The sequence below is a fragment of the Babylonia areolata genome, chromosome 2 (genome assembly GCF_041734735.1).
Source record: "Babylonia areolata isolate BAREFJ2019XMU chromosome 2, ASM4173473v1, whole genome shotgun sequence".
Taxonomy (NCBI): domain Eukaryota; kingdom Metazoa; phylum Mollusca; class Gastropoda; order Neogastropoda; family Buccinidae; genus Babylonia; species Babylonia areolata.
In genome coordinates, this window is record NC_134877.1 from 60,843,816 (window position 1) to 60,857,378 (window position 13,563).

Genomic DNA, 13,563 nt, shown 5'->3' on the forward strand with positions numbered 1-13,563 from the left:
AAAACATCATATCTATGTTACATACACACACCAAAATGTGACTACACACACACACACACACACACACACACACACACACACACACACGCTGCATACATACATTTTAACATACATGTGTATCTAACAGCTACCCTAACACATACGCACACATAGGCAGGCACAAACTTACATAAACACACGCACACGCACACACAATACACATTCATATTCATGCATGTAGTTATGTACACATGCATACGTATACACACATAGTCAAGCACAACTAACGCAAAGGAAGTGGACCTGCCACAATTGAACTTATTGCTGAGGGAAAAGGTGAGTTTTGAGACGAGATTTAAAAGATGCGAGGGAATCAGAATGACGGAGGTTATCAGGGAGCTTGTTCCACGTCTTTGGCGATTGAAAAGAAAACGATCTGTGTCCATAGGTCTTACTTCTGACGTGAGGTATCCTGAGAAGTCGAGTATCAGAGGAAGAATGGAGCTGGTGAGACGGGGTATAGATATGGATGAGTTCAGAATGATACTTGGGGCCAGATCCGTTGACTGCAGAAAAGGTCAGAGTGGATAGCTTATAGTCTATTCGATCAGAAACAGGCAATCTGTGATATAAGCCATGCGTCTGACATGCCTAGATAAATTATGAAAGGTAGTATAGGTCACTGGTGCCAGCAGATTCATGGGGAACTTTTGTTGAAGGGATGTGGTTGCGGTTTCCACTTTGCGGGGATGGGTACTCAGTCTGGCTTTGTGACTTAGCCATTACTGTCATCAGCAAGAAGCTTAGCAGGTGGTGTTATGTGTATACTGAAATACAGCAAGCACTACAGAACACCACCGAAATGACTCAGTAGCAATGCAGGGTCTCCTCTGGTGTGTGTCCTCTTGGCAACCTACGAGACTGAAGCGGATGGACCTGGGTGTAGCTGTGTTTGGGGGACGTGGGGGAAATGCTACTGAAACGGTGCAGATATTGGGACAACAACAACAACAAAACTATTTATCTGTTTACTTACTAAAAGGAAAACTACAAGAAGTCACTCACCTTCCACAGCTGTGTTCAGCACGGTCAGAATCTGTTCCTCCATGCGATTGGCTGATTCTATATCTTTCATGGTATAGGCCTTGACAGTGTTTAGAAAAGAAAAACCAATGCATGAGGATCTAATACTTTGTAAAACATACAATGAAAATGATTCCTGATTATCGCTTGTCAAAATAAAACACTTTCTAAACATACACAAACAAGAGCACATCACACACATACATTCATAAACACATTAACACACATACATGAACAAATATACATGCAAACACACACACACACACATGTGCGCGCATACACACACACACACACACACACACATCTGATATCACTTCAAGTGGAAAGATGTTAAACTGAAGACAACACACACACACACACACACACACACACACACACATGCACATATATATGGACATGCACATGCACACACACACACGTGCGCGCTCACACACACACACTCACACAAATACATATTCATACATACAAGCAGCACAAATTAACCCCTAGGCTGCCTGCATGACGAGATAACTCGTCATGGCAAGCATGTATGCTTCGCTGCCTGCATGACGAGATAACTCGTCATCGAAATATTCTGACTTTTCCCTGCTTTGCATTCAGTTCGTTGACAAAAATGCTGGTAGCTTTAGCTTGGGGAATCTTTCTGGATTCTATTCATAGCTAGAAACACCATCTGCGTCATAAGGCAGTCCTTTATTTGAACGTTTTGGTTGGGTTACTGGCCGCAGTCTTTGCCTGGCTCCTCTCCTCGCTCGCTCAACAAAATGTCGGACTGACTCCGTGCTCAAGACATGCGCTCGTGGCGAACTAAATCAACCAAGATTACTTTCTTCAGCTAATGCTCAGAAATAATTGGAGCATAAATTCGAAGGAGAAGACAGTGGTGAACATTTATAGGACGATTTGATAGAAAATAAAGGGAGCAATCAAGAGAGTGGCCAAGATACAACTATCAGTGAGTGATGCAGGCTGTTCAACTCTAGCAGACGAATTTTTAGCAGGGCACCGTATGAGCTATTTTCTTGGCACTCAGCCAACGCGGTCTGATGAAGTGACGGTGTGAGAGGGGTGAAGAGGAGGGGGGTGGAGACTGAGGGGGCGTGGCCTCACATCCATATTATCACTTGCAGAAGTCACAATGCATCTATTTCTTTTTCAGTTTTTTTTTTATATTGTGGTTGTTCTAGTATGATTTTGTGTGTGCAGATATCCATTTGTCCAGAAAATGATATTTTTGTGCAAATTACCAGACAAATGTTTGTAATGAACAAGTTGAAAATGTGACAAAAAACAAAACACTGATTTCAAAACAACAGCATGTCATTTAAAATGCATAAAATGGGAAAACATCATGTGTTTTGTATTCTTTATTCATTTCCCTTTCAGAAAATATATACTTTTATGGGTCTTTCTCCAATAACAAAGAGCACAGAATTTTTGGAAAATTTATACCCTTTTTTTGTGAAAAAACCCTGGCAAATAGATTTCACTTAAATCTTATTTTCCTGGCAGCGAAAGGGTTAATGGAAACACACACACACACACATACACACACACACACACACTCACACAAATACATATTCATACATACAAGCAGCACAAATTAATGGAAACACACACACACACACACACACACACACACACACACACACACACACACACACAAATACATATTCATACATACAAGCAGCACAAATTAATGGAAACACACACACACACACACACACACACACACACACACACACACACACATACATATTCATACATACAAGCAGCACAAATTAATGGAAACACACACACACACACACACACACAAATACATATTCATACATACAAGCAGCACAAATTAATGGAAAGACACACACACACACACACACACACACACTTCATTTCAATTACCACAGTCACTCACATGCTTGGTGGCCACAGCAGATTTCTGCTTTTTATTGAAATCACCTTCCTTCTCTGATTCCTTGTCCATAAAGGCTGCAGGGAACAGAGGGTATGTATTAGTATCTGCACATGTGTGTGTGTGTGTGTGTGCGTGTGTGCGTGTGTGTACATGAGTGCATGCAGATATTGTTGTTTGCAAGCATGTTCAAGTTTATGTATTCATTCTCTGTTAGTTCATTTACACATTCACTTGTAGTTCATTAGCTGTTTGAAATTCTACTGCCTTGCATGAGTAAAAAGTGGCCAATTACAAAGTCCAAAAATACTTTTTTTTACAAAACAACTAAAAGAACCAATAATGGAATAAACTGACAACACCCACACACACGAACATTTTCAAGTTTGCACAAGGCAGCGTTGATGATGCAAAACTGCCAACAATCTGTGTGTTTTTCTATAATATCACAAGACTGCAATGCCTTATGTGTCAGAATTTCTGTACTTACCATAGTACATGTCATCATAGCCCTTCTTGAACTGTGTGAGAAATTCTACCTCCTGCTTGGCATCAGACAAGGAATCCTGAAAGGCAGAATACACCAGTTACTGGAATTACCGTCTGAGCTATTGTCTGATAATGATAACCGCTGTGCCTGTTACACTGATGATTAACTCACTCAGTACGGCCAGTCCTCTCTTCTCCTCTACACAGACCCCTCGGATGTCCAGTGGGTGTCTGAACGACCCAACCTTTAGCTTCCATCATCAGAACTGTGGTATTCTTTGTCAACATTCACCTCTTCAGTATAAGAGCGTTCCGCTTGCAATATTTTGATGATGGTAATTGGGATGAAACGCTGTTAACATCGTCTCTTTCGCCGTTCATTTGGAGACAGTTAATATGATTTCTGTAAGTGCTGTGAAATTGTTGCAGTTGAAAAAGTATGAATGCTTTTCCATTTGGGGTTTGTTTGTTTTTTTAAATTTTAAGACATACAAAAAAGATTTAACACTTTCAAAGCGGAAAGCATGAATCCAACTGGCTCAGAAAATGAGGAGCATTGAGAGGCTACCAAATGCTGCATGAAAAACGTTATTCATCAAGCAAAAAAACCAACAATGAAATCACACACTTGGTTGGCCCGAATGTAAGCTTATGTCAGTCTCTGATTTTCAGCCCAGCTTTGAGCCATTTCAGCACTGTTCACACATGTTTATGGCGCATGTGCCCAGCAGGGATTCTGAACAAGGATAATACAGGACTGCACTGTAATGCATTGTACAGCATTGTATTGTTTTGTATTGTATTGTATTGCATGGTATTTGTATTACATTGTACTGGACTGTACTGGACTGGCACGTACTGGACTGTACTGTATTGTGTCATTTTTTGTCACAACACATTCATCTGTGTGAAATTTGAGCACCTCTCCCCAGACAGAGCGCATCACCACAGTGCAGCACCACCATTTCATTTTCTGTCTGCAAGGGAATGGGTTTTAGCGTGAAAGTGATTTTTTTTTTTTTTTTTTTACAGATTTCTGCCAGGGACAATCCATATGTTGCCATGGGTTCTTTTACATGTGCCAAGTGCATGCTGCACACAGAACCTCATTTTCGAATGACAAGCACCGAAACCACCACTTAAGGTCTAGCAGAAGGGTGAGTGAAAATCCTTGTCCATATGTTAGACTTGAACACATGGAGTGGGGCACTTAACCATTGGGCCACAACTCCACACAGGTATTCAGCAATCAAAGCAGTCAAAGAGTTCAGAGGACCAGCATCACGCCGTTTACCTTGAGGTCGACAATGTCACACTCCAGCTGATGCTGCATGTTGTCTGCGTTCTTCTGGTTGGTCTCCATCTCCTCCTCCAGCCTAAAACACATGGCACACACCAATCATTCAATTCGTTTTTCAAGTATTGTGTGTATGTTGCTGAGGTGTTGTTTGGGGATAGAGAAAGGGGTGAAACTGATTTTAAGTACTGTGATTTCAGATGTCTGTTTTTTAGGCATTGTGGTGTTGGTTTCAAGTAATTGGGATTGTTTTTTTTTATTGTTTTGTGATATTGTTTTAAGAAATTGTAGTATTATTGGTAAGCATTGTGTGCATGATGAGTGTTACGTTGTGTGCAATGATTTTCATGTGTCTCTGAACATACTTTATTGTTTCGCTGGATGTCTGTGCAGGCTAATGGATGTCGGTTTTTCATTCTAGTGTTTTAATACATCTTTTATTCATGTTTTTTGTTGGGTTTTTTCATTGTGCAGCACAAATGAGCATATTTTACATGAAAAGGTGCTAAATAAATTGGATTATTATCATTATTATTATCATCATTACACTGCCATACTTTCTCTGCTTGTACAGCAAAAAAAATATAATTAAGCAGATGTAATGTTGCATAAATCAACCAGTCCACAAGCTTTGACACCTTGAAACCAGAGAGTGAAACTGAAACAGAGAAACTGTCTCTGATGCTAGGGGACTTCTTCTTCTTCTGCGTTCGTGGGCTGCAACTCCCACGTTCACTCGTATGTACACGAGTGGGCGTTTACGTGTATGGCCGTTTTTACTCCGCCGTGTAGGCAGCCATACTCCGTTTTCGGGAGTGTGCATGCTGGGTATGTTCTTGTTTCCATAACCCACCGAACGCTGACATGGATTACAGGATCTTTAACGTGCGTATTTGATCTTCTTCTTGCATATACACACGAAGGGGGTTCAGGCACTAGCAGGTCTGCACATATGTTGACCTGGGAGATTGGAAAAATCTCCACCCTTTACCCACCAGGCGCCGTCACCGAAATTCGAACCCGGGACCCTCAGATTGAAAGTCCAACGCTTTAACCACTTGGCTATTGCGCCCGTCTGACGCTAGGGGACAGTTAAGGCATGCACTTGAAGTGAGCTCCCTCTGATCCTTTGTCAGATCTTTGCAGTCAGTTCTTTCCAGTCTGGCCTTAAAACCTACCTCTTCCTTAAACAGCTCTCCCCCTGGACCTCCCCCTCCCCCCTCTCCCTGCCCTCCCTCTCCTGCCTCTTCCTGGGCTACAGTTTCTCCGTCTTTTCACAAGCTTTGTTAATCATCTCTGCGAGTTAGATATGGATGTGTGTGAATGACTAGTGTGTGAGTGCTTTGATCTGTCTCTGTACAAGATTCAGTGCTATGTAAAAGTATTATTATCATCACTATTGGGTTGGGTTGGGTTTTTTTTTTTTTTTTTAGTTTTTATTCATTATTATCACAATAATTATCATTATCATTACTAGCATCATTATTATTATCATTATTATTGAAGAATACAAGGACTCACCGAGTGATCTCTGCGTCCTTGTCATTGATGACCTGCTGCAGGTCCTCCATGGTTCTGTTCAGGTGGTCGATGTGCTCCTGGAGCCGCACCCCATCCTGCTGGCTGTGCTCAAACTGCTTGTGTTTGTCAAACAGCCTGCACAGTGCCTCACATTGTTAGTACAGTGACTGTGTTTGTCAAACAGCCTGCACAGTGTTTGTCAAACAGCCTGCACAGTTTGTCACATTGTTAGTACAGTGATTGTGTTTGTCAAACAGCCTGCACAGTGTTTGTCAAACAGCCTGCACAGTTTGTCACGTTGTTAGCACAGTGATTGTGTTTGTCAAACAGCCTGCACAGTTTGTCACATTGTTAGCACAATTATTGTGTTTGTCAAACAGCCTGCACAATTTGTCACACTGTAAAAATAGTGCTTTTATTTGTCAAACTGCCTGCACAATTTGTCACATTGTCAAGAAGAAGTAAGACTCTAGACTACTTTATCATCTGTACATGGGTACACAAAATTATGTTTGGCATGCATGAAATTATAAAATTCAGAACATAAAAATGTCTTGAATACGAAGATAACTTGACTTTCTTGTTAAGCTGTACCCACGGGTCCCTGCTATGTCAAAAGTTAACTTGCCTGAAGGAAAAATGAATTTTGTCTTGAATACGGCCCAGGTGTGCCGAAACCAGGATCAAACTCAGTAAAGTCAGGTGAGAATCCAGCATTCTAACCATTCACCCACTGCACCCGTCACATGCATTCTTTCAGAGGACAGACCTTTGTTTTACGATGTCCAGCTGTTCCTTCAGTTCCTCGGTAAGCTCGTGTCGCTCGTCGTACACACGCTTGACCAGGATGAAGTACGGCAACCTCTGAATGTAGCCCCCTCCACTGCTCTTGTCTGATGTGTCCGTCACTCCTGTCAGTTCATCGCTGTAGATGGCCTCTGCAGAAAACAAAACGGTAAGCCTTTATTTCAGCGATCTGCTAAAAAATAAATAATCAATATATTCTGTAAGTCCTCTTTGCTTCACAGGTGGTGAAAACATTTATGAAGAAAACCTGTCCCTCTTTCTTTCAAAGACAATGAATTTATCTTGGGAAATATTCTTTAAGTTTCAGCTTTTCTGACTTATTGAAAGAAAGACTTGCAAAGACTTTAAACAAAATGATGGTGAAAATACTCTTTAAATTTTCAGAAAAGGGGAAGCCATGCTCTTTACTTTCAAGTGAGAAGGAGCCCTGAACAAATGGAATGAGTGGTATGGAAGTAACGCCAATGAAAATGGTGCAGATGATGGGGCAGAAAAAAACAAAACCAGACTCACTGAAGAAGTCATCACGGAGCTTGGAGAAGAGCCTGGAGTAGACGCCCAGCTTGGGGATCAGCTCGTCCAGTGCCTGGAATGCCAGCACCATCCGTTCCTCCGTCACCCCCTGGTTCAGCTGCTCCAGGGCCAGCAACTCATAGCGGTTCACTGCAAGGGCCACACATCTTGTTCAGATACACTCAAATGCATTCATACCTACTGACTAACTTACTTAGCTCCATAGTTTCAGTTTCTGAAGGAGGCACCTCTGCATTTGAACCAATTGATCCATGTATGCCACATCACATCTGCTAAGCGGATGCCTGACAAGCAACATAACCTAATGCGCTTATTCATGACTTAGGTGCATGCATTTTCAGTGGTTTTCTTTGACATAATTTTGAAAGAGGACAACACTTGTGTTGCTATGGGTTCTTTTTCAGTGCACCAAGTGCATGCTGCACCAAAAAAAAACTCAGTTTATAGTCTCATCTGACTGACTGGATGCTCAGTTTGATTTTCAAGTCAAACTTGGGAATAAAAAAGTGAGACTGGGATTTGAACCCAGACGCTCATGGACACTGTATTGGCAGATAAATATCTTAACCATCTGCCACCTTTCCTGCCTTGTTTGAATACACTCTCACAGTGCTATACTTACTGACTTATTTTCTCTGCCCAATAGCCAGTAGTAGGCTGTGACGGCACCACCTATGACTTTTTGATGAGCTCCCCCCATCTGATCCCATCTTCAGCTGTCCTCATTGTGCTAATGAGAGGCAGATTCTCCTTTCTTTGATGTTATCCTCTCAATCTTTTCCACTATTTGCCACATCTACTTCCCAAACAGAGTTCATACAGGCTTGTTGTTTTTTTTAATCACAGATTTCAGGGTTTTTTTCATTAAAATCCTGAACATATAAATGATTACACTGGTAACCCAGATGATTAAAGGCATGTATGCATATGTGTGTGTGTGTGTGTGTGTGTGTGTGTGTGTGTGTGTGTGTGTGTGTGTGTGTGTGTGTGTGTGTGTGTGTGTGTGTGTGTGTGCGTGTGTGTGTGTGTGTGTGTGTGTGTGACTGTGCATTTGTGTCTGTTTTTGTGGGGGTGGGGGGTGCATGTGTTCAGTGACCATATGTGTGTGTGTGTATGACTGTGTGTGTGTGGCTGTTTGTGCATTTGTGTCTGTTTTTGTGGGTGCATGTGTTCAGTGACCATGGGGAGAAGTAGCTAGGGTATCTTAATTGTCGTTCTGTAGAGAATTTTTTTTAAATATTCTCTGCATTAAGTTGCAGATTATTTCTAGGCATCCATCATGAGAACATAAGAGTGTTGATGCAATAAAGCCCTGAAGACATTCTGGGCAATCATACATACAGAGCTGGCCCAGTGTCCTCACAGAATATGATCAACTGACATTATTCCTGAGTGAAACAGTGTTAGATTAGTTTCTCTTAAATCCCTCAGACAAAGGCGCATATCTTTTTTTATTGTGGTCAATGGGTAACAGAGTTGAAGGAGAATATATCTACATGGAGGAATAGATTGATATTGACTAACAGTCCAATGGGAATTGGGTTAATGATCGATGAAAAAGTATTGGTAAAGCGGGAGAGAACAGTGGCGAGCAATGAAAGAAAGCAACTCTTGAACTTGAACTTGTGGTTCTTGAGCCCTTTTATAAGGCCTGTTCACCGTCAGGTTTGAACAACTACTTGCATGCGTGACGGCACAGGTCTTACTGTCTTACCTATTCATGACAAGCAAGCAAGTATTCTTGATAACAATGCGTGAGAGAGGGAGAGAGGGGGGGGTAGGCGGGGGATGGGGACTGTGAGGGGGCGGGGGGTGGAGAGGATTGCAGCTGCAAATCGTCTTTCTCAAAGAGAAGAGGGCCTTAGGAGCGGAGAGGTGAGGGTACCAATTACCAATAGACAGAGTTCCGGCATATCAATTAACGACGAAAACCATCTAAACATACCTGGCGAGTGTCCCTCTAAAACTTTGGAGTTGATTCGTCTATCCATGTTGACAGCTGGAGTATCTTTCTGACACTTTGTTCACACTCAACTTTGTTGCTATGGATGAGACGCACAGATGCCCGCCATCGCTGTTTCTTCTTTCAGATTTAAAAGAGCTCTAACGACGGACGACAACTCTCTCGTGGAAGAAGGGTGTCATTTGGATGGTCATTTTCGACAATGTATTTCTATGATGTGTTCGTATTGATATGACGTGTTTCGATGTTACAGGCTTAAATGATTATTATATGTTTTACATGTACTTTGTTATGTGTTCATTTTGATATGATGTGTGTCGATGTCACATGCTAAGATAATTATTGTATGGATTATAATATACACTTTTTTTTCGTGTGAACTAGTTGTCCAAACCTCAGAGACGAACGACTGGAAGAAAAGGCACAGTACACCCCTGCCACATGGACTTTTTAAGTTGATAAAGTACCAAAGTTTCCCTTATCCCGCAGAGGTTTATTCTGTTTCAATTCTGTTTTTCCTTTCTGTTCCATTTTATCTTTTTTGCACCATTTTTGTTCTGACTTGTACCTGCTATGTCACTGGAGATTTACAGCTAATGACATTAAACATTTCAGTGTTCAGTGTCTTGAGACTGCGGGGCAGTGTGCATGGGCGCTCTGTGTGTGTGTGTGTGTGTGTGTGTGTTTGTGTGTGTTATCAATGTGCTGCCAATTTCTACTAATTTGTGTTCATGTTTTTGTTGCTGTTTGGATTCATTTATGATTCCATTCTGCAAGACTCAACTGGTACCCCTTTTAAGTCAGATGGAAAAAAAAAAGCTGGCCTGGAGATGTACAACAAGTTCACCATGGTCTCATCTCTATCAACTCAGTCTACCTGCCAAAACCATCAGACAGCAGGCTGAGTTCCAGAAAAAAAAAAAAACACCTGCAACTACGACATCCCTGCCTGCAGGACGCAGTACAGACAGATGTCCTTCTTCACCCGTACCATCTCGGAATGGAAAACACTGCCCCAGGAGGTTGTCACAGCCGAGTCACACGACTGCTTCAAGCCTAGACTCACCTCCTGCCTGTGACACAACAGAGTAGACTTAACCCACTACCACCACCCACTACCCCCCCCCCCACCCCCCCCAACACTTCTGTTTGGTCCCCCACCCCCATCCCCCTATTTGCCAGGAAGTTCACCCAGCCCCACCCTTTTTTTTTTTCTTTTTTTTTTTTTGTCCCACTGATAACTGAAGTAGTGTCGTTGAAAGCCAGGTGTATTCCCAGGGACCACTACGGTGGCCGGGCTGGCCTAGCTGGAAATGTGAACACACCAGTGGACTGCGCTCCATCTCCCCTATCAGTTAATAGCACATCCCTCGGTAGGCCAGCTGAACTGCACCCAACAGCAACCTCACACAACATGACAGTTTTCATCAACATACTGATGTTGGTCTTCAAGTTGAAAAAGAAGACAGACCAGCAAAATAACTCTCTTTTTTTTCTTTTTTTTTTTAAAAAAAAAAAAAGCAGAATGGAGTCAGCTGGAGGAAGGAGATGTGTATGCAGGGACAACCACAGCATTCATGGCAGCCATCAAAAGTTCCTTGCCATCTACTGTTTTCATTCAAAAGTCTATTTTGGTTTTGGCTTTTGTTGTTGTTTGTTTTGTTGTTGTTTTTTTGTGTTTTTGGTGGTTGTTGTTGTTTTTGTTTGCGCTTTTCCAAATCCATTGCGATGATGGCCATATTGGCCCCTGTGACGTATTTATCCTGTTCCTGAGATATGCTCTCTCTCTCCTTGTGTGCGTGTGTGTCTGTCTGCCTGTCTGTGACTGTGTGTGTTGTGTGTGTGAGAGAGACAGACAGGCTCACACACACAGAGGCAGGGGTTGTTGGGTGGTGGGTTTTTTTGTGAGTGTGTTGTTGTTTCAGGGGTGGGGATCTTTACTTCTGCCCCATCATCCATTTTGTTTCAATACAATAAAATTCAGTACAACACATCTTTATAAACCCAACTGGAAATCATGTCATATTTCAGCAGCATTACCTCAGGCTGTTCATCCCAGATCGCCCTTCAACCCCTCCCACCCCCCACACACATAGCTACATCCACGCTTTTCTGCCATAGTGACCAGTCAGTGGTAGCAGTCCACAGGAACTGAAGAAACTTTCAGTTTTTAGGTCATCATGAGGCCACACACCAGAGGAGACCCTGCTCTGCCAGTAGACTATCAATCATTTCAGTCGAGTTTAGTGGTGCCTGTTCAGATTAAACATACAGGGGATACCATACACCAACCAAGTCCCCAGCTGACAACAATGAATGTATTGTAATGGTTGTATTGTATTACATTGCATTACTCTTTTGTCACAAAAGATTTCTCTGTGTGAAATTTTGACTGCTCTCCCCAGGAAAAACGCATTGCAAGAGTGCTGTGCCATCCTTTTTTTTCCTTTCTCACTGCAAGTGTATTTGTTGTCCTGTCAGAGTGGATTTTTCCGCATAATTTTGCCATTTTGTTGCCATGGGTTCAAGTGCATGCTACTTATAGGACCTCAGTTTATCATCTCATCCAAATGACTAGCATCAAGGCTACCACTCAAGGTCTAGCAGAGAGGGAGAAAATACTAGTGCATGTGGAATTCAATCTCATGTGTTCAGATTCTCTCGCTTCCTAAACAATAAGAAACAGACAGGGTCAAATTTTAAGTTCTTTTGTTCAGGAAGTATAAATCGCCCAAACTGTAAGGACATTACTTCTGCTGAAAATTATGGTTGGTGAAAAGTGAGACACGCATTTGTTCGTACACATGACCTTAACTGTTGAAATGTACACATGACCTTAACTGTTGAAATGTGTGTGTGTATTGTTGTTATTGTTGTTTTTGCATGTAGTTGTGCAATTATACACATGTACATGCTCGTTCGCTAAAAATGTGAATGTTCGCTTCTGTTTGTGTAGGTACGTGTGTGTAAGTGTGCGTCTGTGAGAGAACAGACATGTCAACGCACACAGTGTGTGTGAGTCTGTTCATGTACATGCACACACACACACACACACACACACACACACACACACACATTAAGTAATGCAGAGCATTCTCGCCAGATTGACAAAAACAATTTAAAAAACAAAACCAGCACAACTGTTTTAACCACAACATATATTAAACTGTGAATACTGCAATGGTCACAACAGTAACAAGACATGCATGATATCATCATGAATAGACCAAAGAGTAGAAAATACGCATATACACCATCCTCTGTAAATCTACCTGGCATCATGCAATATTGGCAAGTTTGGCAATGGCAGTTGTCTTGGCAATGGCAGTTCATCAATAAATGTAGTGTCTGATCTTCTGCATGCATACATGTATACATGAAGGGGATTAAGACAATCTCAGGTCTGCAAGTATGTTGACCTGGGAGGTTGGATAAATCTCCACCCTTGATCTACAAGGTGCCAAACCTGGGATTTAAAATCCAGGACTCTCAGATCAAAAGTCCAATGCCTTAACCATTCAGCTGTTGCACCCATTGGTTCCTCCCCTTATCCCACGTGCCTTCTGTACCATAATATTTAACTATTATAAACCAGAGTGTTTCAACTTCAGCCAGTGACATTGTGTGTATTGTATACTCAATAACTAGTCAATACAGCAAAAAGCTTAGGATTATATTAAACAAATCAACAAAAACCTTTGATGGGGAAAACTGAAATCCAGTATGTGTTTACCACTTGCCTATAGTTTTCAGACAATGAATCTAGGTATTTAAAAAATATATTAAAAAAAAGAAAAAAAAAACACAAAGATACGGCCATTAAACTGCCTATCCCACTGGTAACTTTCATGAAAAAACAACAGTCCATGGTGATACAACACAATGACTGACAAACAGTAAACAATGCAACTGACTGCTGTCTTTACTTATGCTGTGTTCAGCAGAACAAAGACATGTTCCATTACTCAACTCTGTGGGCTG

General features: G+C 41.7%; 1 protein-coding gene across 1 annotated transcript in view; it reads right to left on the bottom strand.

The window, feature by feature from the left end:
- The window catches only part of LOC143275834 (uncharacterized), a 46,457-nt gene extending 36,754 nt beyond the window's left edge, over positions 1-9,703 (bottom strand). The window contains exons 1-8 of the mRNA XM_076580126.1: positions 9,565-9,703; positions 7,599-7,748; positions 7,048-7,216; positions 6,279-6,413; positions 4,755-4,836; positions 3,462-3,537; positions 2,975-3,048; positions 1,045-1,123 (exon numbers count right to left, since the gene is read on the bottom strand). Coding sequence (XP_076436241.1) covers positions 1,045-1,123; positions 2,975-3,048; positions 3,462-3,537; positions 4,755-4,836; positions 6,279-6,413; positions 7,048-7,216; positions 7,599-7,748; positions 9,565-9,610 — 811 coding nt within the window. The 5' untranslated portion in view covers positions 9,611-9,703. The remainder of the gene's footprint in view (positions 1-1,044; positions 1,124-2,974; positions 3,049-3,461; positions 3,538-4,754; positions 4,837-6,278; positions 6,414-7,047; positions 7,217-7,598; positions 7,749-9,564) is intronic.
- Between the last annotated feature and the right edge of the window lie 3,860 nt (positions 9,704-13,563).